At 41.0% G+C, this 27,851-nt stretch overlaps 2 protein-coding genes and 1 long non-coding RNA gene across 3 annotated transcripts; 2 read left to right on the top strand and 1 right to left on the bottom strand.

The window, feature by feature from the left end:
- The first annotated feature begins 546 nt into the window (after positions 1–546).
- Positions 547–9,542, top strand: LOC120441373. Its single transcript, XM_039616059.1, has 3 exons — positions 547–665; positions 752–835; positions 2,209–9,542. Exon 3 carries the CDS (start codon positions 2,338–2,340, stop codon positions 8,482–8,484), a length of 6,147 nt encoding a protein of 2,048 aa, XP_039471993.1. The 5' UTR covers positions 547–665; positions 752–835; positions 2,209–2,337; the 3' UTR covers positions 8,485–9,542.
- Positions 9,543–10,673: 1,131 nt separating this feature from the next.
- Positions 10,674–18,406, bottom strand: LOC116330316 (bone morphogenetic protein 2-B-like). The gene is made up of 6 exons (XM_031752584.2): positions 18,253–18,406; positions 14,773–15,080; positions 14,421–14,560; positions 14,053–14,169; positions 13,660–13,849; positions 10,674–12,046 (listed from the first exon to the last, which is right to left on the bottom strand). Exons 2-6 carry the CDS (start codon positions 15,053–15,055, stop codon positions 11,640–11,642), a joined length of 1,137 nt encoding a protein of 378 aa, XP_031608444.1. The 5' UTR covers positions 15,056–15,080; positions 18,253–18,406; the 3' UTR covers positions 10,674–11,639.
- Positions 18,407–23,323: 4,917 nt separating this feature from the next.
- LOC120441481 lies at positions 23,324–26,242 on the top strand. The gene is made up of 3 exons (XR_005614137.1): positions 23,324–24,406; positions 25,780–25,999; positions 26,083–26,242. It is a non-coding gene; the product is annotated as an uncharacterized LOC120441481 (long non-coding RNA).
- The last annotated feature ends 1,609 nt before the right edge of the window (positions 26,243–27,851 follow it).

Below are 27,851 nucleotides of genomic sequence, written 5' to 3'. Positions count from 1 at the left end.
CTCACAAAGGGTAACAAGTCAACAAAATTCTAGCTCCGTCTCATCGTAATCTCACAGCAACAACAGCTGCTGGTCCTAAAACTAGATTACTCAGTCACACATAGTCTTGTAAACAGAGCTTCAACAACAAGAATGAGCCCAGCTCTGCCGTATCAGTCAGCAGACGTCTGCCTCCAGCTGCCAATCTCCACTTCAGGGACTTTGTGATGCCATGAGTTATATCAGAAAGCTTGTTTCCCTGGGAGACAGTAGCAGAATTAGTCAGCTACCAAATGCTAGCGAGTGGTGTAACCATAAAAGTGTACATCATTCGTCTTTATTGTCCAAGGATAAACCCAAACAATGGCTAATCTCTATTGACAAGAAGGCCTTGTCATGTTTTCAGGGTTGGCAAAGGTAAAGAGTGGGCCCATGCCTATCAGCCCTCACTGCCTTGTTATAAAAATAACCAATGACGGTGTCCATTTCATCCTGCCTGTCTGTCTTGCCCTGCCACTCGACACCCACTGGATATTCCAATGTGAGCAAGCTAGCTGGGCCCTCTGTTGCTGCTCAGTTTGGCCACACCGACTTGTGCGTCTATTTTGGTATCATTTGAGTTCACAATCAGAAGCCCGGCCACACCAGCGCATTCGAACATGGATCTCAGGGCTTGACTCACTTTGGTGAGCTTTCTTTATTTCTTCATCCACACCAGGAAAATTTATTGAGCGCGATTGACAACATTTAACTATAAACGTATTCTCAACAGGTGGATCCTTGGATTCTACTTTTAGGACTTGGTTTTATGCAAACCTTGGACTCTTAAACTCAGCATGAAAGACCCATCATCAAGGTGAGCAGTGTGATATTTATACAAAGACATGTACCTTAAAACCTTAAACTTTTTCTAGGTTTTGTGCTAAACACTAATGTAAAAAATCAGACATACATTAGTTTTCTTACTCTAAAATAACCACGTTTATTTATTTTACTTTCACTGCACCTCTATTTACATCAGATACACTAACATTGAGAACAATGAGGACAACTAAAATTACATTCCAGTGGTTTTTGCCTTTATACAGTATAGGTGACATGGATAACTCATTACTTGGGTATAAATACACAGGCAGATGCTGGGAAAGTACCGTGGCACTAACTGATCTCTGGTTATAAGAGCTTTAAGATGGTTGGCAAGTGAAGTGTCCTGGAAAGCCAAAGTCTTCTGTAAGTGTAGTCTAGGATACAGTAAAGCGACTCAGTTTGGGATATTTAATCTGTTAGGGTCAGATAATAAAATAAAATAAAATATGAAAATATTAATTTATCTTATTTTTTTACTCTCTGTTTTAAATGTATCCACCTTTCCTGACAATCATTCTTGACTGTGAATGTAAACACTTGTTTGGAGAGGGTCCTGCTTTTCATTTATTCCATTTTAATGTGCTAAACATATCTATAATTCATGAAGTGTGTACAGTTATATTTGTCTCAATCAAACCTCTTATATGGAGAGCAATGGTTGTGTGAATAGTTGAAGACTTGAGTTATATGTCTGTGGCTATGCTCCCAGGTCAGGCCGTATAAATAGGTTAATGAGCTATTCTAAAACCTCACCCACATAGCTACAGGAAGCTACAGTAGAGCAGCTGCTGCTGATCTGTGACACTGACTGATGATTTACTCAAATTTCCTGCCTTCTTTTCTATAGATTCATGTCAATATTGTCATGCATCTAAAGCTTAGCAAAAAATGTATCTAGATAACAGCTGAACAAATGTATGACATTTTAAAATAACAATATTCTTCTTTTAAATTAAATTTGCATTTGAAGAATATCATTATTTCAAATATGTGGACATAAATAACAAAAATCTTCGTATTTTTCCTATAAGTGGGAAGCATTTGTTTTCATCCCATGCTTGGTGCTCACAGCTTAAGGCATCATGCGATGCCTAAAATAACCCAGTGCATGGTATGAAGTGTTTGTCTACTGCTTGCATAGTGACAGCATGGCTGTAGCCACCATATGTTGTGTACATAAAGGTCATCAGTGCAGCTCTAGAGTTCAAAACCATTTAAAGTAATCATGTCAGTCAAACAACAATCTTTGGATTCTTGACTTGCACAAATGCTAACAGTTAACTGCTTAAACTGTGTGACTAGTTAAAGGGTTTTAGAAAAGCTTATGTGAAAACTGACACTGATTTGCTTGTTTTTTTTTAGGAAATTTACGTAACCCACCGCTTTCCAGATGTCAGCCTGAGCAGGAAGAAACTGGAGCCTGCAGAGGAGAAGCAGCTGTACAGGAGGCAGGGCTGGTGATGCAAAGACACAAAGACAGTTGCTGACATCATGAGCTGCGTGGAAAAGCGACACATGAGCCATCGGGCAGGGAGCATGCTCCATCACCGCTTCCCCAATGGCTTCACGGACATGTTCATGGATGAGACCGATCGGGAGGTTAGCACTCTCACCGATCGAGCCTTCCGAAGTCTCTGCGTTGGAGATGATGCAGTTTACAATGACGAATTCTTGTGTGGATACTCGCCTTTCAGCTGCCACAAACCTCTGGCAGAGGAGCCACTTAAAAAGAATCCAATTAAGGAATCTAAAAAACAGGGGCAAAGCAAAAGTGAGAAAAACCACACCCAGCCATGGAAACACCATCAGCAGAAAAATATATCCCACATGTCATCTTTCCTCAAAGCATTAAGCGCCACAGAAGAAAGCTGCAAGGGGATGTTAATCAAAAATGGAAGCACGACTGATGCTAATGGAGAATCGTGGGATAAAACAGCACTTCGCAGCATTCAAAGAGAGCTGTCAGAATTCTCCTCAGATTATCACACCAGTCTCACAGATCATCGTTACAAAAACCCTCTTCAGCATCAGTCTGGTGATGGCTCATCCAGCAAAACAGGCAAAGACATTGGCCTTCCTACAGGAAAATCCAAAAGGATTAAAAATGGGAAGGCCACTGTCAAATTAAGAAAACTTAACATTAAAAACTTTTTTCTCCACAGTGAGTTTAGTCCTTTTCAGACATGGAATGATTTTAACCAGTTTCCCTTTGTCCAGGGGGACGCAGTGAGCTCCGTTCTCCCCATAGATAATATCCCTAAAATGTACGAGTTGCCGCTATACAAGGAACTAACCGAGGCATGTAGAAAAGAAACTTTGCATGCGGAGAAGCCTCTGTCATCTCAGAAAGAAGAAGCTCAGCCTTGTTCTCCCACTCCTAAACCCATCCCTCCCCCACATCCACCAAAGGTCCTACCAAAGCCCTCAGTGGCTCCAGCTGAGAAGAGGTGCTCATCCGATGGAGGGAATGGGACTGCTGCCCCCTGGAGGCGCAACAGGTCCAGAGCAACAAGTGCTGTTCTGGTCAATCAGCCTGGGATGACTCCTCAAGAAAACAATTTGAAAACAGTGGATGAAAGTCTTTTGTTGGTCAAAAAGGAAGTCATATCTGTGGAAGTCAAAGCAGTTGAGGAGGTCAGCTCTGTAGCTTCTACACCGTTCAGCATCTGCCAGCTGATGACTCCGCTCATTCCCTCCAGGCAGCCGACAGAAACATCAGAAATCCTCCAAACGGTCCTCTCGCCCTCTGCATTTGACCTTCCGCTCAGGCCGCACTCTGAGGCCAAGGGGACCCCTGAACCTCCAGTTAAGCGGGAAAGCTACAAATCACTTGCCTCCAGCATCCTCTTCAACCTCAAAGACAATAGGAAAAGGGTGAAGAGCCGCTACAGTCCCCCTAAATTCAAAACTGTGGAGCTGCCTGAAGGCGGCACAGACGACAATCAGAAAAATCCACAAGCTGGCTCTGAAGGCAGTGGATCTGGCTTAAGCACACCTGCCATGACGAAAGATGGACTGACAGTCTGCAGTCCTATTTTGGAATCCCACGGATCCCCAACTGTTGATCTTACAGAGGAAACGTGTGACAGGCCTCTGTCAGACGATTATTTGTTGTCAAATCTACTGCAGAGCAAAAGGGAGGCTCTTGGGGAAGAAAACCCCACACCCCCCTTTATATACCCAAAAAAGAACAAGAGCTCAATGGCTAAAAAGCAAAACTACCCTTCTTTGAATCTGTACAAGAAAGCCAGCTCTGTTGACGGTGATATAAAATATCTTCAAGTCCCTCAGAGCACACCTGCACATACAGATGCACCAACCGAGGCGCAGAAAGTTTCGCCGCTTATGGTAAACAAAGAGCTTTCCCCTAAGGCACTGCCAGCGAACACGGGGCTTTCACCAAACACTTCAAACGTCATCAAAGATTGCTTACCCCTAATTTCACCACACACGCTTGAGAATGAGGGTCTGTCATCAGTAGGGAAAAGGCCCCCAAATGTGCCAGAGAAAACAAAATGTCCAGTGAAAGACAGGAAGGATAAAGACTTTGGGGCACAGCAGACGTCTAAGGAAAAAGAGGCCAATGGCCAAATAATAAGCACAGTGGATGTGATCAGAGCAGCGAGAGAAGCAATTAGTGCAGCCAAAAATAAAGCTCAATCAGATAGCATCAACAAACACACAGCAGACAGAGAAGAACTGCGGCAGAAAGAAATTGATCAGAATGTTTCAGAGGAGGTGTTAGGGAGCAAGACGGAGAGTTTGGTGGCAGAAAGTAATGTTTTATCCCAAAACAGGAATGAACTGAATAATGGAAAGCAGGTTAGCAAAAATAGTAATGTTAAGAAAGAGCCACCACCTGTTCCAGTGAGAAATTTTGCTAAATCTGATATTAAACTTCCTCTTGATAAACAGCAAATGCGTAATGATGAATTGGAGGATGCAAAACTAGATTTTCCACCAGAAGAAAATGATTCCATCCAGAAACAAGGCAAGCTAAAATATATATTCTCAGCCAGACAGAACAACTATATAAAATATCAGAGATTTGCAGTGACCGATGATGAACAAGTCGAGGAGAATGAAGAGGGCAATCCGAACGCGAACGCAAGAGTGGAGTTGGATGATGAGGTGAGAGAAATTAAAGATAGCGAGCACATAATTAATGATTTGAATGCTTTGAAAGAGCTGGAGAGAGCCAGGCTTGGTAATCGCATTCTCGAAAACGCGAGGAGCAAACTGGGGGTGGTTAACATAGACGAGGAGACGAAGGCTAAAAATGATCTGATCTCAAGGGAGCTTCGAAATATAAAGAGAGGCATGCTGTCGATGAGAGGCAACACATCAGCCAAGAGAGAAATGTTTGCAAAGAGAGAAAAGGAGCAGAACAAACAGGAGGATTTCGCAAAGTTAGATAGCAATGTTATTGTAAACAAAGCGCTCATAAATGACAACTATGACAAAGCCAAAATGGCACTCGAAGAGATCATCTCAGAAAGGGAGAGGAGGAAGAATAAATTAACAGAAACAGATACAAATCCACAGTTAGATGAGAAACTTTGCAGTGAAAGTTATACAACAAGGGCACAGCAAAGTAAAAACTCTACAAAAGATGCTGTTACACTGAGGAGAGAAAAAGAAAATGACAGCACTTCTGCGCTTAAAGAAAAGGAACTAAAAGAAATGTTGAGTGATCTGAGAGACCACAATCACCTGAGACAGATTTTGGCACAGACTGAACCTAGACTTGGAGAGACACACAGATCAGGCGGTAGGGTGGACAAGACTAGCAGTGAGGTGAACACACTCCAAAAATCTACAGGCAGACATTTGAATGACAAACTTACCGATCGTTCTAGTCACGATAATCCAGAGGCTAATTCAAAACAAGTTGCCAGACAGACGTCTGAGGATAGTGGAGATTACCTGATGAATGAAACTGTAGGCAGCAAAATCGACGCTCCTCCTGTTCCTCCTAGGATCAAAAAAGGAGGTAATAGGAGACGTGGAAGCGTTGCTAGCGAGAAAGACTCTGTGGATGAAAATGTCTGCAACAAAGATGGGAGATATGAAAATCTTGAGGTACACCTTAATGCAATGGGGAAAGATTTAGCAGTACAAGAGGTAGATAGTGAAGATGCTGTGCCCAGTCACAGTGAAATCAACTCCAGTAAAGAGAGGTGGAATTTGGAGGAAAGTCTGATATCATCACAGTTCAGTGCAACTTGCAACAACTTGCACATAAATATGAGCCCAAGGAGTGCATCAGCTGAAAACAACACTGCTAAGGCACAGGAGGCATGCAGGATAAAGCGAAAGGCCCCATTAAAACCAGATCATTTAATCATGGCTGATGGCACGGTGACTAAGAATGTAGTAACGGTTGAAGAACCTAAGAAAACACATGAACCCATTGAGGATAAAAATGTGGATTCAGAAGCTCGTAATGAAATCCCCAGAGAGATAATATCGCCCTTGCTGCTGGTGAATGGTGTTAGTGTAACTCAGAGCCCGCCCGATCAGGCCAGCTTGTCCTCGAAATCCTCGTACTTCTCTGTGGAGAGCACAGTCCACCACTTTGAAAATGTAATTGAAGAGGTGAAGGTGGTTAACGAGGCAGTGCGAAATGTTTCGCGGAACACAAGAGGCGATTCGGACAGGGCAGAAGTGGAATATTATTCTTTAAGCGATCACGAAAGCGAGCCAGATGCTATAAAGCAACCCATAAAGTCTCCTCAACAAGAGCTGGAAGTATGGAAGGCTAGCAAAGAGAGAGAAAATGCAGATACAGATGAAAGATTAACTAACAGTGAAAGTAATTCTGCAACTCTGTCACCTGTTAATCCTTTCTCACCGACCTTGGGGATCCCTTCCCTGTTTAAAGTCAAAGACAACACTTTTAGTAACAAATTAAGGAAGACCATACAACCCTGGTCACCCAGAGGGAGTCTGAGTGGTTCAGACAGGGGCGAGGATGAGCTACATCATGCAAAGGAATGTCCAGAGCTCACACTGGCTAATGAATCCAGTGCTACCACCAGTGGGAGAGCCGTAATTCTGGCAGACATTCTTACGCCTACAGAGATGACATCAATTCAGTCACCACCCCAGCTGGCCTACCCTTCAAATCTTCAAAATGAAAACCAACAGAAGTCACAAGTTGGAGGGTTCCTCACTGTGCCACAGGAGGAAGACCGATTTTCCGGGTTAAGCCCATCATCGGAAGGAGTGGAGAGTCTAACCACCAGCACAGCTGACACATCCGAGGAGACGGTGTTGAACGCTGGGCTGACAGAACAAGATACGACAAAGGGGTTCAGCGAAAGTGGTGGTGATAATGAAAGCCAAACAGGTCTGCTGAAGCCACCGCCCGTCCTACCTAAATCGGAAAAGGCAGTTCTAAAAGCAATCAAGCTTGCAAATAGAAGGATAAAGAAAGAAGAGGCCCAAAAGTCACCTCACAGGCCTTCTCAAAGCAGCAGCAACAGTAGCAAACACAGAGCAGAAAGACACAAGGCTGATAAGTCTGAGCACAAAAGCAGCACTGGTAACAGAAATGGCAGGGGGAGCGAGAAAAAACACAGAGGAAAAACTGAGGATGATCACAGCAGAAGCCACCATAGTAAAAACAGCAACAGCCAGAGTGAGCAACTGCTAAACAAGAATGAAAGTCTCAGCTGCAACAAATCAGAAGTCAAGCATGAGACTCTGAGACAGGATCACGAATCATTGGAAAGTAACAACCAGAGGAGAGAAGCCCTACCCAGTATGGCATCAGAAAGACAAGGCCGCAGCAGCCGCAGACACACTGGAGATAAGACAGAGCAAAGACATTGCAGTAGCGACAGGGTCATCAGTACTGTGCCTGTGTACAAAGCTCACGTCAGTGAGAAACAAGTGCCAGACAGGGCTTTGCATCGAACGCAAAGCACTGACTGGCATTTAGGAGATAGAGCAGAGCGCAGACTCAGTGCTGACATGTCGGTCAATGAGAAGCTTGATCCCAGAACCCAACGCATTGAGAAATCCATCATGGATGAGCTTCAGCAGAGAGGCCGAGCCAGAAACAAGTCCAACAGAGACAACCCTCTGAGACGGAGCCACAGTATTGATGCATATGCCACTGAAGTACCTCGCCCTTCACCCCTATCCCGCCAATCAAGCCACACCAGCCAGCTGTCTCGACAGTCTAGCATGGAGCATGCTATCGTTACGCAGTCCTTCCCCATGACCCAGCGTAAGCTCCTCCAGGATCCAGACTCAGGACAGTATTTTTTTGTAGACATGCCTGTACAAGTCAAGACGAAAACCTTCTTTGATCCTGAAACAGGAAGCTATGTGCAGCTGCCAGTCCAGCCACCAGAAGGTGCTGTCCCTAAGGCATCCCCTATGAAGGTCTTGAGCCCTCCTTTGGTTGTTTACCATGGCTTTGTCCCAGTGCCTCTGTCGCCCATGGCTCCGAAAGCTACAATTCAGGCACCTCACTTGGAGCCAGAGGACTTTGAGCAGAGGAATATAGAGAGATCAAAGCAAATGTACTGTAAAGATGCACATCCATATTTGGAACCTCTCTATGGTCAGAACGAACACATGTTAGGGGAGTTTATAGGCACTGAGGAACTCGACTGTCCTAGCTGATAGGCCAGAGGGTTTAAAAGGAATGCTGTTTTGTATCACTGAATTGTGGTGTTTGTTGCATTCCAGGAGTTTTTAATACTTTTGTTGTTTTAAAACTCTTTCCCAACCAACTTTGCCTTCTTATACTATACCGGTATTCGACAGGACTATTAAAAAGCAACAACACTTTAGTGATGGATCTCTCTCTGTTTGGTTGTTGAACGCTGGTACAAAACAGCAATCTCAGAAAGAAATCATTGATCTTGTAAATATTTTTTGTTGTACTGCTACATTTGGCCTGTTACAGACAGAATGAGGGAAAATGCACCACAAATGTTCCCAGGAATGTAAAGTTCATTGCCAATGCATATTTCAGGGCGTTTTTTTTCCTTCAGTGTTGACTGTTTTTGCAGTTCAGGTCTGTGATTGTGGTTTTGTTTTTCTTGCCTTCAATTTTCAGGAGACACTGAACTTGTGTCGGCTTTGTAAAGCTACTGAAGCTATTAATGGGTTTGTGAAAAGAGAATGACTTTTAGATGAGCATAACCTGACAAAAGATGATGACGTTTTGGATGAATGATGTCAAATGTGCTAATTTAAATGTGGTTGAAAGGGTTTGCGTAAGATTTTTGAGTAAAATGGACATGGACGTTCCATGTACATAATGTATGTAAACAGAGGGTGGGCTTCATTGTAAAATGTTTATTTATTGTAAATGCTGACAGTTTGTTATATATTACAGTTGTATTGGGTCTCCACAACTGTGTAGATATTGTAGCATTTCTTTTACTACCTGAAAGGTTTGTTGTCTTCAGAGTTCCTTTTTCACCAGACGTATACAGTCATTTATCATTCGATATACTTGAACCAAATCTTATTGATTTTAATTATCTCCATACTTCAAAATTTTGGAAACCTTTGCATGCTAAAGTCCAAATGGCACCTTTTGATTATGTTTTCATTTATACTGTCTGAAAGCTTCAACTGGTATTATTGGAATTCATGTTTTGTATGGAGAGGATATGAGGGAGAATTTGTTTTGCAAGTTTGTAGAATCAGGCAGGGCTGTCTTGTGTCTGTGATGCATTCCAATAAAAGAAAACAACTACTGTTATGCATATTTGCTTTAAATTTGATTAGTGAATGGTTAGAGTACAGGCTGAACCAGCAACATAATACTGTGTTCTTTAATATAAGCTTCATTCATCAGTAACACACAGATTCATACAAACATATCTTTTGACTTCCTGTTTGGGGGATGAACTGCTCTTCGACCTGAGTCACAGCGGCACCACTGAACCTGAACCTTCTTCTACCTTTTCTAATTATCCTCAGCGAAGTGTGCTGCTGTTTAACTTCAGTTTCTTTTTAGCCCAATCTCTCTCAAGCTTCCTTGAGAGGTTGAGCCTTTTTCGCAGGCTGCCTTTATAAACAACAGTGAGTACTTTCGCCTGCTTAAATGAAGGTTACCTTGACTTGTTGCACCATCTTTTGGCACAAAGTGGTATTGCATGGAAGCAAAGCCCCAGCCATAGTTCAGCTTTTGTTACTTATGGAAGCTCGTCTCTGCCAGTGGAGAAAAAATAAAAGAAAAAACACTTGAAATTTTGAGTTAATAAATAGAAATTTCACATAAATAAGTTGAAATTCTGAGAAAATAATTCAAATTTAAAGTTGCCTCTGCCAATTGGGAAGATCTTTGAAGGATTTGAAGTTATTTCCTTGTCACCCAGAAGCAGATGACATCGTTTACAGAGTTTTCTGATTTGCAGAGCAAACTAGAAATTTTGAGTTATTTTCTCAAAATTTCAACTTATATACTCAAAATCTTGAGATACCTAGCTCAACATTTTCAGGTTACATATGGAATTTTTTATTCCAGTGGCGGAAACAAGCTTCTGTAGACTCTCTCGTTAACACAATACACAAATGTTTTGGATATTTGGAGTGCAATCAAGTGTTTTTCTCTTTTGACAGTTTAAGTACATTTTGGAAATTTTAACACGGTTTCTGAAACACTGGAATTTACCAAAAGGAAATTTAAAGAATTTTTATTTAAAACCACTGCAGTTGTCTTTAAAACTGTTTTATTAAATATAGCATCAAATATTAGTTTGTATTCTTTTTAAGCACATTAGCAGTTTCCTGCTTCACCTCTTTCCTACCTGCCTGCTGACCAAATTATGCAAAGACAACGAACAATGATCAAGAATGTTTCTGGGCACTCGTGTGCTTCTTTTATTTCCTGTGTGCTCTAATATGATACAATAAGAACTTGAAAATACAATGCAGGGTCTTTTAATTTTCCCCAGTTCATTCAGCATAGCCCCCCTGCCTTTAATAAAACACAAACATGTAACATTGTTTCTAACATTACAGAACCAGGTTGTAACAACTTGCATATTCTTTTTTTTTTTGCCTTGAAATCAACATCCAGAGCTTTTTTTTGTACATCACACTTTTTTTTTTTAAATTTTTGTATTTGTGTTTTGAAAAATATATATAAAAAAAAATTCAACACTGACTCATTACTCAGTCCAAATCCCCTTGTAAAACATTGATATGTATCTTTACGACAGTTAATAAATAATAGTCCCCAGAAATCATTTTCAACCAATCAATTTATCCAAATATGTTTTTGTTTTTTTTAAAATAGCCAATTAAGAAATTAAGTTACTTTAAAAATGTTGGAGTAGTTCTTTGCTTAAATGTAAAAACAGCTTTAATTTGATGCACTTCTGAACTAAAACAATGAATACTTGAAATCATCACCTTTAATTGTAATTTTTGAGCATTTTAGTGGCAGCTACCACAGTAACGCTGAGAGACAGTAAAAGTTAATTCCAAATAAAAAGTAATTATTTTGTAGGACAGACCACATGGGCTTGCTCAGCACCATGGACATATCAGTGTCACAGAAACATTCAAATTACACTCCAGAAGAAGAACCTGAAGTGGGCCTTTGGGCCACAATATAAACTATATAAACAATATTTAAAAATGGAGAACAACTGTAGGTCATTGGACTTGCATTGTCAAAGGATTAGTGACGAGTAGCTATGAAATAGCTCTTTCAGTGCCTAAGTGAATACCAGCAAAAACACAGGAACTTAACCCTTACTGTTTCATGCCCATGTGTTAACCAGTGTTAAAGAATCCAGGAGACACACAGGCAGCTAATGACAACCACAGCTTAACGCCATCATGTCGTCATACTGCTTTAAAACCACGTTCTCCTCATCATCAAAATACAACAGACTCATAGACTGGAGCGTGTCCGGCACGCAGCAGGGCGCTTCCACCTCATCGCTAGCAACCTTGAGCGCGTGCATGATAGAACGCACTGTGGCGTGGTTGGTCGCCCTGACGCCTACCCCCAGTGGGAATGGACAGGAGCCCGTACAGTGATAGGCATTGTATCCACGGGGAGAGATGATCCAGCCCGACCAGCCGATCTCCTCGAAGTCAACAAACAGAGAAATGCGCTGGCAGTGCTGGGAGCTGTCGAGGGGCACGACACTCGAAGATGCACGAGGCCTTCTGCTGCGGTGCTCGGGGGCACCCGGTTCAGGTTGGGTTTGTCCTGTGATGAGAGTAGGATAGAAAATTATGACCATTTTTACATTTTTTCCAAGTATTTTAATTTTAGGCATGTACAATTTGTTAAATACAAAAATATCAACTTTTAAAACCCATGTGGCAAAACACAAATCTCTTAAAGCTGCAGTATGGAACAGACAAGGAAAAAAGTGAAACAGACAACATTCCTCCTGCAGCACTGTTGTTGTTTCTCCTCTATGTCGCAAGCATAGACTGCTGTATAGAAGTTGCTGTGTGGATGTTGGCTAATGCTAAGCTTGTTGAGCAAGGCACAACTTTAAGAGAGCACAAGCTGTGCAGTTGTACTGTGCAGAGCGACAGGACCTGCTTATTAGGATTAAATAGACCAATCACACATTACAGTATGACCACCTGCCTAATATTGAGTCAGTCCCACTTTTGCTACCAAAACAGACTGACCCATTGAGACATGGACTCCACTAGACCCCTGAAGGTGTGCTGTGGTATCGGCACCAAAATGTTAGCAACAGATCCTTTTAAGTCCTGTAAGCATGGAGGTGTGGCCTCCATAGTTCAGACTAGTTTGTCCAGCACATCTCACACATACACAATTGGATTCATATCTGGGTAATTTTGAGGCAAAGTCAACACCTCAAACTTGTTGTTGTGCTCCTCAAACCATTCCTGATCCATTATTGCTTTGACCCAAGGTGCATTATCCTGCTGAAAGAAACCACAGCAAACAGGGAATACTGTTTCCATGAAAGGGTGTACATGGTCTCCAACAATTCTTAAGTAGGTGGTACAGTCAAGGTAACATCCACATAGATGGCAGAAACTAAGGCTTCTCAGCAGAACAAAGCATCACATTGCCTATGCCGGGTTCCCTTCTTCCCATAGAGCATAGGGTTCCCGAGGTAAGAGATACATTGCACCCTGCCATCCATATCATGTCAAAAAAATGTGATTCATCAGACCGGGCCACCTTCTTCCATTGCTCCATAGTCTAATTCTGATGCTTGCATGCCCATTGTTGGTGCTTTTGACAGTGGACAGGGGTCAGCATGGCCAGAACCAGCATTACATTTTTCAGCAATTTGAGCTCCAGTAGCTCATCTGATGGATCGACCAGACAGGCTAACCTTCACTCCCCACGTGCATCAGTGAGCCTTGGCCTCTCATGGCCCTGTCGCTGCTTCATCACTGTTCCTTCTTTGGACCACTTTTGATAGATACTGACCACTGCAGAAAACTAAACTGCCGAGGATTAGACCCAGTCGTCTGGGATCCACATGAACAGCCACAGTCAAGAGACGGGTTCAGTGAACAAACTGTATTGATCGGTCAACTGGTGCTAAGCAGACTAGCATAAGAATGTGTAGATGCCTCACTTTTTTTGTTCTTTCATGCTGCTCATCTGCCCCGAGACTTGTCTAGCCCAAGTCTCCTGGACACCAAGCATGAAACCAAAGCCCAGACGAGGTGCAGGAGTCCAAATATTCCACTTGCAATTTGCTTAGAAGTTCTTATTAAGTTAAAAATGGCAAAAACATCTTGCCTGCCTACACCAATGACTGTTATAACAGCGGCTATGTCACACTGTGCACCATGCTCACATCACTCTCACCACCTTACCAAAGTATGAGTGGTTCGATGCTCCCGTCTGTTTATCGTGTGAGAATATGACCAGGTAGGCGCTTGTGTCTGTCAGCTCTACATTCTGTTTAGATGAATGCAACACCGACTCCATCCAGTTACCGGAAGGAAGTGTAGTCACCACCAGGATGCCGTTGCCCTCCTGACTGTTCTGGATCCACTTGGATACCTGACATTTAAAACAAGCACATCATCACTCCAATCTAACACAAACTATGATCGTCATCATTATGAGACGTTTTTATTTGGAATTGATCATCTGAGCTTTGCAGTAATGACCAAAGACAAAACATATCAAAAGGAATTATTTTCTCACAACAAGCCTCAAACATTCATTTTAAACAAAGAAAATTAAGTTATGGATTTTGTTACCATTTGAGTGACATTGAAGACTTCCCATCCTTGTGTGTACAGGGGAACCAATCTGGAGGTGATGAGGTTTCCTCGCCATGGCTTCACGAGGTTCTCCAGCACCTCATAGAGAGCCACCTGGAGAAAAAACAGGGAAAACCCACCACCAACAACAAACAGAAACTATCACTATTTGTTTTCAAAAATTCCTGTTAAAGGCCGACGATTATCAAACGCTGGCAGACAAAGAAAACGGGTGAGTGCACTTAGCGTCAGTGCTCTAAAACATTGCCACAAATACGAACCAGCGTTTTTTGTTTCCTGTACAATATAAGAAAAAAATGTGAAAATGATATGCCTTTAAAAGCAAACAAACAAGACGCGTTTACCTTGTAGAAATGAGGCGTGTGAAACCTTCCGGGATAAAACTTCCTTTTCTTTCGGAACCAGCGGAACTGCGCTTTGATCATTCTTTCATCTCTGCCGAAAGATGACAAGTTGAAGAAGTGAAAACTCTCTCCAGGTTGCCCTGCAGATGACAAAATAATCATAAACATATTTAGAGAAATGATGAAACCATACACTGATAAAGAGAAGGCTGTTAAACAGACACATAGCCCTGCGCAATCGTGCGTTATTGCGTCTTTACGCACTCATATGCACACTACTACTCATATGCGCTCCAGATGCAAACTCATTGGAAGATATTCTCGCGGAACAGCCGTTACTGTTGCTTCTCACCTTTATCGCTGAAACTCCGCACCGTGTTTCCTTCCAGAATGTCCGTCTGGCTTTTCGGGGTCCCATCCGTGACGGAAACCGCGTTAAAAAGATCCAGCATAAACTGAGGAGCCTTCTTCTGAGGAGCCACCGCTGGTCTGGGGATATCCTTAAGATAGAAGAGACGATCCAGCTTCTGCCTGGCCATTTTCGTGGCGTCCAAACGGTCCTGCGGGATCGCCAGCGGGGTGACGCATCTTAGCAGGAGAGCGAGGAGGCAGAGGCGCGGAGCTCGTGCTGTCATCTCCAGACTGGACTGAGCTCTACACCTGTGGGAGGGTAGGTGATAAATGACGGGGTGCCCTTGTATTTAGCAAACAGTAAGAGGTGATTGGACGATGACTGATGACAAAAAACCAAATACACAAAAGGAAGGGTGGAAACGAGCAGAGAACCAGCTGTAAAGAAAAATAAACACCACTAATTTGTCCGGTTTACTGTAGTTTACAAGCCACTCTGTTCATTTGAAAAGTTAATTCAGACATGCTGTAATGCACGTTTTACGACAGATTTGACCGCATGTGTTAAAATAAGTTCAAATGTATTCAAGAGAATAACTTTCACGTCTTTAGTATTACACCACTCGCCCTTCGTTGCCACCGTTTTATTCGCTGGACCAAATAAAATTATCCGATCATGATGTTTTGTCACCTTTGTCCCACATCATGCGTTATCAGTATGAGGCCAGTCGCTGGAGAGCAAACGAACAACCGAGCCGTGACGCAAATGAAGCGCGTTTTCAAAAGCTGCCTGTTAACGCGCGTTTTCACAAAAAACTCTGCCAGTGTTTGGACAGTGACTCAGAGTTAACAGCGTGACGTGTTTATTCCTCAATTAGGGCGAATCCCCGCTGACCTCTGATCAATCAAGTACAACAAAAGGGATCAAACTCTCGGGTTCGTCACACTGATCGATGGCTCAATCTCCTCTCCCATTGTTAATCAAATCTACTACCATTACACGGGAATGATGATCCCCCCCTCATTACTCACATTTAAGACCATGAAAGAAAACGTATCACTGAGTAGCCACCCAGTCAGATAAGCCTGAAAACAGACAAAAGCAATAAACACTGGAAACAAAGAGGATCAAATGATTGGATTTACTGAAACAAGACTTGGATTTAACTCAACTGCTTTAAGTTCTTTTTGAGCTGCTTTCAATAAAAAGGCAAAATTCATGTTTGGATATACAACCTTGTTTCCAAAGGGCTAGACTGGTGTGTAAAATGTGAATAAACCTGAATGCAATAAACATGATTGAAAAGCTGTCGATTGCATAACTAATTCGTTCATTACTAGCTTGGAGATGGCAGCACTGACAAAAAATGTGAGGTGGAAGATGAAGACAATGGTGAAGATGCTCAGATTTTGATTGGGAGTGACCAGAATAGACAGGACTGGAAATATATATACATCAGAGGGTTAGAGCGGCAAGGTTGAGATGGTTTGGACATGTGTAGAGGAGGGTTAGTCGACATATTGGACAAGGGATGCTGAATATTGAGCTGCCAGGCAGGAGGAAAAGAGGAATATCTGAGGGAGTATTTGTGGATGTAGTGAAGGAGCATATGGAGAGGGCTGGTGTGACAGAAAAGAATGCTAGGGTGAGATGGAGGCAGATGATGCTCTGTGGCGAGCCCTAAAGGGAGCAGGATAGTATTAAAAGAGCCTCCCAGAGAAGCTCAATCTTTCAGAATGTAAGTTAGGGAGGTGTGATAGGAGCAACGGCTGTAAGCTTAAAATTTCAAAGAAAGGTCATTAAAGTCAGTTTTTCTCCACAGTCACAGATGGAATTTAAAACAATACAGACATACAAATAAGACTCAGCAAAACTATCATCTTCTCTGGGATCAAGATCAACTGGCCTGTGGTCTGACCAATCAAAAATCACCCTCAAAAAATGAGGCTCATATTTGCTGTGTCTCCAACACAGGAGAAGATGGAGTGATCAGCGTGATCAAAAAAAGAAAAAAAAAACTATATTCTGAGAATTTAAAAAAATAAATAAACAAGATGATGAGTGGAAAAAAGACAAAATGCATAAAAAAGTAGAGTAGAGAAAGAACTTCGACTTTTTCCCCTTCAAGTCTTTGGAAAATAAAAAAGTCAGGGTAATTTTTTTAATTTCCCCTCGTGGGAAAAATCCTCTCCTATAATAGTACGAATGTTGGCTTAACATCACTAAAAGAAAAAAAACAAAACAACGACACACGACTACATGATCTGAACATGGAAAATGAACTGGTACTGGTTTTCTATTCTAATTGCACACTGAAGGCACTTTCTACTACAAGCCTCATTATGCCTTTACTTTATGTCTTTCTTCTTACTTACTCGGAATAATCATTGGTTTGGCTTTTCAATCAGTTGTCTTGTCTGTATGTCGTCGATATACAGACTCTGAGGGATTGACCCATTCAAGCTTCTGATTGGTAAACTAACTGCTGTAACTCCTGTGATCTAGCTTCTGTTTTCTTTGTAATATTTTCAGTTAAACATATCATTTAAATTATTTTCAAACGATTGAATTCTGTTTTAATCTGCATTTTACACAGAATCCCAACATAATTTGGAAACAACAGTTAATTGAACTATTCAAATGCTAATAATAAATTTAAGGAGGAGGAGGAAGAAGAAAAAAAGATAAATTGCTTTAAAATTTCCACTAAACAAGGAACTATGGAAACCACTTCTCTGTACTGTGAGGGTAGAGAACAGTGTACTGAGTGCTGAATGCCCAAGATACAGTCCCCTCTCTAAAACTTCTGCGAAGGCGGATATTCTCATAAGCAGTTCAGGAAAGATCACACAAAGAAATATTTTATAAAAAAATAATCTCATCAGCACAAAGCCATCTTTTCAGTGAAGTAAATGCAAACCTTGTTGATCATGAAAAATGTTCAGCACTGATATAAATGATCTGTTTTGCATTTCCACCATTTGTTTGTTCCTGATAGATGAGGCTAAAGACCTTATTTTGACATCTGGACTTCATGTTCCTGTCTTAGATTTGCAGACTAGAGCAAATTCTGATATCTGACATTTGAATTTGAAACTCCAGCTAGTTTTGCCTAAAGTCAGGTGAAAACAGGTAACCAGGCTCAGTCTGAAACAGGCCTCCAGGACAGCCACTGGGCTGGGCTTTGTGACCAAACATTACATAACCTTCACACCATTTGCTCTGGTGCAAACAAAAGCCTCTGTAGTTTAACAGAAGTTGTGTTTCTGTTTCTTGGCCTGCAGCAGTGACTTCTTTTGAAGTTTCTGCTGCCTTTCGGCACCTTCATGATGAGGACAAGCCTAAATAAAATCATTAGTCCTGCTCAAGGAATTACTTGGAATGTATAACAACCTTAAAAATCTTTGTTTTGGTAGCACTAAAGCAGTGAGACATACTGTTTTGTGAGCCTTTCCTATGTTTACAGGTGAATTTTGTTACCTTTGGACAAAATCAGCTGTGCCCCCTTCTCCAGTCTTGCAGTGCTAAACTAAGCTAACCAGCTGTTGGCTGATTGGTAGCTGTCAAAAATGATTGTAAGGTTTCCAAGCCTTCTCCTTCGTCTTCTTTTGGGTCTGCTTGTACTTAGCAAAGAAGTTTAAAGATTCATTATCGCCACCTACTGGACGGGAGTGTGGATCAGACACTTGGCAGAGGGAGAAAACTAAATCAAAATCTCTCCTGTTCTTCTTACCGACTTTGGCAAAGTAGTGACACATCAGAATAACATATACTTATGTGCAGTTGTTTGAACTAATTATTTTGGAGTCTTCTGGATTTTTTTGTTTTGTTTGTTTGTTGTTTCCTCCACATCCTGGATCTCAGTTGTTTTTTAACATTTTTGGACTGCTTAAAAGCAGGGTCCATACCGCAAACCCCAACAGTTTAAATGAATTCTGCCAATTCTGTCCAGAGAAACTGTCAAACATCCATACACTTAGCATTCTGTGGCTTAGAGAAAATCAAAAATAAATGTAAACTTCTTCACCCAATTCTTGTTTTTAAAGTCATTAAAGAAACGTGTTATACAATCGTTCAAATCTGGAAAAAGAACAATTCAAAGAAATAATTTAAAGCCACAATAACACAGTCTGATGCCAAATCATTGCAAGACAACTGTTCTTGTATTTTCCTTGTCCACATGTAAACACAGAAATGGAGTTTGTTAAAATTTATACACTGTAAGGAATTTTTCCAAAAACTTTGTTTTCAGCGATCTAAAATGTGGTATACGTGTGCACGAAGAGCAGAAACAGTTAGTTAGTTAGTTGGACAGGGCCTATATATTAACCACCTATGTTAGCAATGTACTGGTGAGAAGAGATCTAAAAGATAAGCAGTCTCTCTTTGGCATTTCAGAGTTTTTTGACATCTATGTGATATAATTGTATCACATCTGACGTATCTCTTTGAATATTTTTATATAATCTTCCTATAATATTATCATGTAGAATCTTATCATAAGTGTTTTCTGCTATAAAATACCTCATAATCATATGCAGTTTAAAAGAACTAGCAAAGCATTGTGTGGAAGTATTACAGTTTGCATTTAATTTTTGGCATCATTGTGCAAAGTGTGATATGCAGATTGCTGTGACATGCATAATTACTACTAGCGGCAAATCCTAACAGCAGTTACCTCAAGGCATTTTAAATTTTAAGTTAAGGAACCTACAATATTACAACACTAGAGAATTATTTGTGTACCCGAAATCATCTAACTTTATAAGTGACAGTTCAGTTTCTACAGGCCAGTTGTCAAGGCCCTTGCATGTTTTTTTGAAGAATCAAAAACAACATGTCAGGATGGATGATGCTTATTGTTTTATTTAACATGACTTAAACCTAACTGTCGGGTGGTGCAGATGCCTGGCGCCTTGTGCTCGGCTCATGCCAGGATAGCCAGCCTATGACGGAGTAGGCTGCCCCGTGCTTCTGGTTCTCTGGGGCGCTTATCCTTTGGCTGTGGGCGCTTCATCTTGGTGTCTCTCTTTCTTGGGTGGGCACATATTTGTTATCAGAAATGTGTGGCCTCAGCTTGTAGAGAATCTAGAGGTTGTCTTGGATAAACAAATGATTGGCACAACAGTGAGTTCAGATCATAATTTGCAAAAGATGTCAGGCAGGACAGGCTGAAAGAAGAAAAAAGAACTCGCTTGTTCTAGAATTGGAAGAAGGAAGGAATAAACCTCCAGGAGAAGCAGGCTCAGGGAGGGCCAGCCATCTGCCGTGACTGTTAGAGCGGGTGAGGGGAAAGTGAAAAAAACAACAACAAAACACAACAACACAACAACAACAACAACAAAAACCATAGTGATATTTGTTGGAGTAATCTGGTAATTCATTCTTAATTGAAATACTAATAGTAAAACAGTAAGACAGTGTAATATGTGCAGTATTCAGGTATACAGCCAGATGATGGACACTGAAGTCAATGTTGTGTGGTCTTTTTGTTTACCAGCAGGAAACCTGATGAGAAACCACAAGGTTTTGGTCCTATGTGCTCTTCTTTAATACAGTATTCAGTATTAGTACCAAAGTCAGTCATCTGATGAACTTGAAGAGACGATAATCCATATTTCCAGGTTAGAGCTGGTAGAGCCAGCTCCACAGCTACCAGGGCCCAGGGACCACGTATCAGTGGGTTCATTAAATGAAATGTGGAGCATAACCTCTGGTGCCATGCTTCAAACAGTTTCCATACAGACACCAGGAATCACTGAAGAGATGGGACATGCCAGACTAATGTCAGTAACTTTGAATTTAAGGAGGCAGTAATGGCAGTCCATGTCTTTGAGATCAACATGCAGTATTCCTATGGAACTCAGATGTGACGGAGCATTTACTAGCTGCTATAAAATCAGTCTCATCGCTGTTATGGGGAGACCTTGGTTGCTGCTGTATGTAGTCACAGGCTTTGATCAAGTGGTTCAAATTTAAGCATGGTCCCTGTCAAGGAAAAAGCCATACCAGTTCACAATGCTGCAGGTGTCTGGATCCAAGCTGTTTCAAAATTTCAGGGTGGATCTTGCTGACTTTGTTGGTTCCTGTGTGGCAACATTTTGGTACAAAGCTGTACCCACCCTGTGTGAGGAAAGCCTCTACTTTGCGGCACTTTCCCAGTATGGTTGTATGTCAAGATAATTGGTGAGGAAGGATCTTGTGTTCATGGACATGCCAAAGTGTGTTTGCTCAGATATTCAGCCGGGATTTGGTCACTGCAGTCTATGTCTTGTTGTCTTTTTGTTTGCCTATGGGAAGGCTGCTGAAGGACCATGATGTGCTTTGTATCACTGCAGGTGTCTCTGGAGAAGCTCTTCGAGAGACAGGTGTGAAAGAAGTGGTGACAGAGAACATCCGAGGCTGTCAAGCACTGACTGGAATCTAACTGCAGTATTTAATCAGACTCTCCAACAAATGCTGATCAGTGTCCTGTTCTCATGTTGGATATTTTGAACCCGTTCAGGAGCCAGTATCCAATATGGAACCATCACAGCCTTTAGTCAAAAGCAAATCCACCTTTCACACCAAACCACATATTTATACAATTTCTTCACACAAAAAAACATTTTTGACTTTAATAAACATGCCGACCAGTGGATATATCAACTTCTATGTTATAACTTTTGTCACAAAACTGTACAGTCAAGAGACAGACGGCAGTCAACTTCAGTTCATTGCAGAGTGAAGCTACTGTCTGTTTATGGAGGGTCTGTGGACACTGCCCCCTGCTGGCAGCAAAAATGATGACAAAGCCATCAATTTACAGGAGTTATAATAATCTCCCACTGTGTTATCCATACGTTCCAACATACCAACATTCCCTGGGGCAGTCCTACAGTTTGTGATGTGATTTCCCTACATTGCTATAGAAACAAACTTCCTCAGCTATGAAATCTTCTGTTGTCCTGTACCTCTAAAAGCCAAACCCTCCTTCAGTAAACTATTTCATCAGTATCATATTAAAGTGACTAAACAAAGGTACAGCAGCTCTGTGTCCCCTTTAACCAGCACAGTATCAGTACCATGAAAATGAATTAAACTGAACGACCTTTACACTTTTAATTTTTACCCCCGTGCTACTATGTATTCAAGACTGATCACGTTTACTTTACTCTGATAATTCACACTTTAATCTCGCGTTTACAGGTTCTTCTTATATATAATCAGTTGTTTTCCTGGATGATGCAGTGTTTCCAGTTAAACACCAGATGGAGCTATTACCTAAAACATGGTAAACCATGCGCTTTGTTTACATGAGGTGAAAATATGGGTGCATGGTTTCATACACGATTTTTTAAAGTTTAGATATAATTTTACAAGAACACAATTTTTTTTTTTAAAGAAACTTATTGAAAAAAATTTCTTTGGTTTCAGATTTTACTTTTTCAGGCTCATCAAAGTCTTAGGTTGCAGTGGATAAACAAACAAATGTAGTGCTTCACTCTTATATTTGCTTTTCCTGAATTGCCCTGAATTGATGCACAGCATTGTGGCGAGCAATCACTCAGGTTCCTTAGATGGACATTGTGGATTTTGCATTAGCTTTTATGTGCTGTTGTCTCCTCTTTCACCCAGAGCCGCCTGGCTCCACATCTGACAAGTGTGTCCATGTGTTAATGGCTTCACCTTGTGTTAAATACCTCTACTGAGGCAATTAGAGACACATGGAAGGCATTTGCTTCCCAATGCTGCTGCAACTCTGTTTGACTGACTAATGAAGAGGAATACAGTCACAGCACAAGTGGAAACACATGACAAGGATGTCGAACTCTGCTACAATCTGATGTTTTTTCTTTCTTTCTCTTCTTTTTTATTTTGAAAAGTGTATCCATATTGCCCGTGACCACAAACAAGTACAGCTAGCTGTCCTTTTCAGGGTGTTCATTCTCTCCATAACTAATGTTGTCATTTATATGTGATTTGTGATGGTATGAATTGCAGCCCCTTTAATAGAAAATGCCCTTTCCCCAAAAGTATCTGTCTTTACACTTCATCTTACACAAATGCAGAAAAGAAAAAAAAGAAGAAGCAATATTTCACATATGATAATGATCATCACCAGAGCTGGCACAGCTTTCATCTGATCCCTAATTAGCCTAATCATGAGTAATCAGTATGGCTGCAAGAGTGGCCTTATGTAGAGTCAGTGTGGTTCATAAATGTGTTGGTTTTCTATATATTACTAAGTAGGTGAACAGTTGTTACTAAAACTGATATTGTGCTTACAATAACCTCAGTGTGAGTTGATGGCACTACCCACTGAACCACTGTGATACGGACATAACCTTAGGGCCTGTCTCCTTGAATTTGCAACATGAAATATTGAAATTTTTAATTAGTTACATTTCTAAAGAGACAGAAAGGAAAACTTTAAAGAAGTAGAAGGTATATCTGCAGTTTGTGAGTGAAGCAGATGTCAGGTTGAAAATTACTTTGATGAAACAGGTCCCTGACCCAAAGGAGCTTTTGGGATATACTCACAGTTATTGTTTTTTCAGATAGAGTTTATTTGTTTTATTGCAGTAAAGAGACACCAAGGAAAGCAACTGCTGATTGCAGCAAGACAAGGTGTAGAACAACATAGTACGTCAGTGAATGGGTTATTGACTGAGCACAAATAAGCATCACTATCTACACCACTAAGAACCATTATTTACCATTCTGTGCATATATGTGATCTGGTGGTGAAGTCAACTGAGAATGCTAAATATCTCATTCGTCTGAATGCCTCAATGCTAATAAGTTCTGCCTTTCAGCAAGTGTTTTAAAGGCCAGTAGGCTGTCCAATCAGTGTTAATTTCCAGTGCTAATTTAGATTTCTTTTGAGGGATAGGAAAGACTAGGAAAGAGTAAAGAGCTTTTCATGAACTAGACTTCAGACCTGCAGTTTGAAAACCTTAAGATTAAAAAGATGGCGTCATCAGCAATACATGGGTGTTTATGTCGTACATACTTCATTATTTCTTTTTCTTTCAGGTTTTTTCTTTGTTCGTACAGATGATTGAAATTAACAGTAGAACCTTGCTTCTGTAACAAAAATTGAAATAAACAGTTTAAAAATAACAGTTTATAATAATTTTAGGTACGATATTAAGTTGCAACTGTTCTTGTACTTTAAGCAGCTGCTTTATAGATTGACCTGTTATATCATGAGACTGATCTTTGCATATTGTCTTAGTCATAGTCTTGCACACTCATCGACTGCATGTACTGAACACTGAAGTTCCCCAGTCAAAAAAGTGAAAAAAGGTAAAGTACTTCATACTAATTTTGTTCAAAATCTTTGAGTTCATTCCTCATTTTTAAAAGCTCAGCGAGAGTTTTCTCACACTGCAGGGCTGACTCAGCTATAAGATGTGCGGCCTTTACATCCTCTGTCAGTTCGTTTATTTCATTTCGAAGTCCCTGAAACTTTTCAATGTCTGAAAGAGTTGTTTTTGCTTGTGCTCCAGATGCTGTTCTTACAAAGGAGGAGTTTTCATTCAGTTCATCCGAGAATGTGACGATATCATCCAGGATGGTCTTCTGTGCTCCGATAATGGTCATGAATTCTTCAACCAAAGCTTTCAAACTTTTCATCATGTCCTGCTCTGTGAGTGACTTCTTTACATTTGCATTCCAAGCAGTTGAGTCTCCAGTTTTGACTGCAGCAGCAGATAATGAAAGTAAGACTAAACCTCCCGCAGCGAGCGCTTTTTCCCCTCCTCCATGTGAAACTGAATGTCCTACTCCAACCGCTGTAGACAAAGCCACTAAATATCCCAGTCCTTTAAGGGCTTCCCCAGTCCGATTTTTCCATCTAGTTTCAGTTTCCATCTTTTTATATTCATCAGATAGCTCTTGAAGTTCATGGCCAATGGCTTGTGTTCTTTCTTCAAATTGATTACAGTTTTTAAGAAATGCCCTGGCAGCTTCACACAGTTTGCTTAATGGAATAGACACACAAGCAGGTAGTCTGTTGGTCATTGTTCCTCTTTAACCTTTCAGCACCTTTTGACCAAATCCAACAAATATGGAAACACTACAAAAAGAAGCACACAAACAAGAAAGGCTGTGTCACAGTCCTTGCTGTTGGTAGTCTGAAAAATAAAACAAAAAATCCACAAGTACCTAATACTGATACTACTACTACGGCTGCGAATACTACTACTACTAATAATAATATCAAAACAGTACTAATAAACACTAATCCAGTGAATGATACACAGCATGTGTGTCACTAACATCATGGAACCTTTCTTGTCTTGTTTGCACAAGTTGTCATGTTGTGACTACAACAAAGCGTGACTGTTAGTAAGATGAATCGGAGAATATTTTGATTAAGCAACTAAGAGTAGAGACTCATCATTGATGCAAAAATCAAGATGTTCTAAAATAAAGTAGATTAGTCTTATGTGTCTCTTAAAACTATTCTTGTTTTCATTATAGTTTACAAGTATCCATGTTATTCAAACTAGATTTCAGCAATATAAAGATTATGTGAAAAGCTTTGTTATTTTCAGAAGTATAAATCACCATAATTTTACTGCTGCCACTAACAGATTCAACAAAACCTATGTATAGAAATATGTATGTATATATATATATATATATATATGAAGTGAAGTTAACACTGAAACAACCATGTAAATATTGTCTTACCACCTGTGCTCCATATTAAGCTTCTTCTAAAATACTTTCACTTTAGTTTTTCACTAGCGTGTCACATGATATGCTAACACGTCAACTTCCTTACAGATTAAACCTGTTCTGCATGCCACCTAAAAGTAATGGCATGTAGGTTTTAACTTCACTGCCATACACGCCCTTCCTCTTTTTGTTTTGTAGTTTTACTTTGACTTGGTTGGTTAGTAGCATTTCTGTCATGGTCTGGGTGAGTGCTGGAGTCATCATCCGAATTGCTGTTTCCACCTCTGGGTGGTAGATTTCCATAGAATGCAAATGACCTTGTGTTTTTCTCTGCAGCCGTTCAGCCATCTTTCGTGTTCCATCTCTGACAATGCTCACTTTCATCTGGTTGCTGGTTCGTTTTGGCAGTTCAGTCCCTCACAGCTTCAGTCCACACTACTCACCTGCCAGCCCTCCGCCCACAGTCATTGCACTCCACGGATTCCCTGCCCTGGAACCTGGCTGCCTCACCCCGGACCTCTCGACCCCCCTTTTGCCAGTTCTCCACCTGCAAACTGTAAGATTAAAGAAATGAGCTTTGATTCTTCCCCTCCGGATCACATGGGCTCAGCCACTAAATCTTTTCTCCTCTCTTTGCAGTGTACTGACTCCCTGTTGCATTTCCTGAAGCCCATGCTCTTCCCCAGGTGCCTGAGTTTAAGATTAACTTAGTGAATTTAGTTTCTCTTATGTTCTCTGTAATCGAGTTTGCTTTTAGTCATAGTTTATTATTAATCTCACAGCTCTAGTAAATCTTAGTTTATCGTTCACAGTCTTGTTGACTTTGTGACTTCGTGTTTTTGTGCAAATAAATATTGTTTACTACGCTTCCAACAAGGTGGTAAAAAAGAAACTTATATCAAAATTTCATTATATTAGAACCAAGGTAATAGGTTGAAAAGCAAAGTGTTTCGTTTGATATATAATTTCAGCTTGTTGCGAGTTTTGGGCCTTCTTTTGTAGTATTTTGCAAGTCATAACATGTTTTGATGGATGACAGGTCTAGACCGCAAGCAGGCCAGTGGAAAAGGATCTAAAACATATGCTGAATGCAATTTGTTGCTGAGATAAGCAAGGCTTTCTCTATGGCCTCTATCCCTCGGGTCCTCTACCAGAGGCCTGGGAGGTTGAGAGTCCTGCGCGGTATCTTTTTTGTTTCTAGGACTGCACTCTTGGATGTTGTTCCCAGGATCTGATATATAAGGCTTGTCATCATTAGAGGCAATATCAAGGTGAGATTCTGCAACCAGTGGCAATTCCATATATCCACACTCTAGAACAGGGGTGGGCAATCTCAGTCCACGAGGGCCGGTGTCCTGCAGGTTTTAGATGTGTCCTCGAACCAACACAGCTGATTTAAATGGCTAAATTAGCTCCTCAACATGTCCTGAAGTTCTCCAGAGGCCTGGTAACAAACTAATCATGTGATTCAGGTGTGTTGACCCAAGGTGAGATCTAAAACCTGCAGGGACACCGGCCCTCGTAGACTGAGATTGCCCACCCCTGCTCTAGAACCTACCTCTATCCTCCAAGATGTCAACTCTTATCCCAAAGAATGGGGTTTATTAGAGACAACCTCCAAACTGGGACTGGATGGTCTGTCTGCTGTCCTGATCTTAACCCAATTAAACACTTGTGGGATCAGCTAGGGTGTGCTGTTTATACCTGATTGACCAATGACACTGGCTGACTTGCAACAAATGCTGGTTGAAGAATGTAATGCAATTCAGTTTGTAACCTGCATAAGTAGGAGGCGTTGGGCTGTTGTGGGTGTGTATGGCTCTTCCACATGCTACTGATGCCCCTGTTTGTTAATTGAATTACTTGTTAAACTGCCAGTATGTCTTGTTTCTTCAGACTTTAATCATCCACCCCAATAAACAATATCAAACAGGAGTCAATAAGGGAAATAAACAGGATTTCCAGCTGTATAAGGTTTATTGCCAAGAAGCATTGTTACAACAAAGAAATAATTGACCAAACACAAACTTCCTGTTCAACTCAGCAAAAATAAAACACCTGAAAGTTCAGAGGAGACAACTAAGGTGGATGAGGACAGAATTTTTTCCATGGCCAAGAAAAACAATGTGTATCTGCATCACTAGTGTTGACTGATGACGTGACTGCTGACAGAAGCAGCAGGATGGATTCTAAAGTGTACAGGGCTATACTCAGATTATACTCCCAATCAGCCAAAAGCAGCAAAACAGAGCTTTACAGTGCAAATGGTTAATGAGCCAAAACATACTGCAAATGCAACCTAAGCTTTTCTCAAAGCAAAGAAATCGGATATTCTTCAATTGACATGTTGACTGCAACAGATTTTCACCCAAGTAAAAACAATCCTTGTGTTAATTTGTCCAGTTTAA

This window comes from Oreochromis aureus, linkage group 8 (genome assembly GCF_013358895.1).
Source record: "Oreochromis aureus strain Israel breed Guangdong linkage group 8, ZZ_aureus, whole genome shotgun sequence".
In the NCBI taxonomy this organism is placed as follows: domain Eukaryota; kingdom Metazoa; phylum Chordata; class Actinopteri; order Cichliformes; family Cichlidae; genus Oreochromis; species Oreochromis aureus.
The sequence above is the reverse complement of the archived record's forward strand: the minus strand, read 5'-3'. Positions and strand labels throughout refer to the sequence as shown.

Bases quoted from the DNA above. Each gene is read 5' to 3' on its own strand.
- LOC116330316 (XM_031752584.2), bottom strand. From the start codon at position 15,055: ATGACAGCACGAGCTCCGCGCCTCTGCCTCCTCGCTCTCCTGCTAAGA. The intron at 14,561-14,772 runs GTGAGAAGCAAC...TGTCATCTGCAG, and splicing joins GCGGAGTTTCAGCGATAAAG to GGCAACCTGGAGAGAGTTTT. The intron at 14,170-14,420 runs GTAAACGCGTCT...TTTTTTCTCCAG, and splicing joins ACACGCCTCATTTCTACAAG to GTGGCTCTCTATGAGGTGCT.
- LOC120441373 (XM_039616059.1), top strand. From the start codon at position 2,338: ATGAGCTGCGTGGAAAAGCGACACATGAGCCATCGGGCAGGGAGCATG.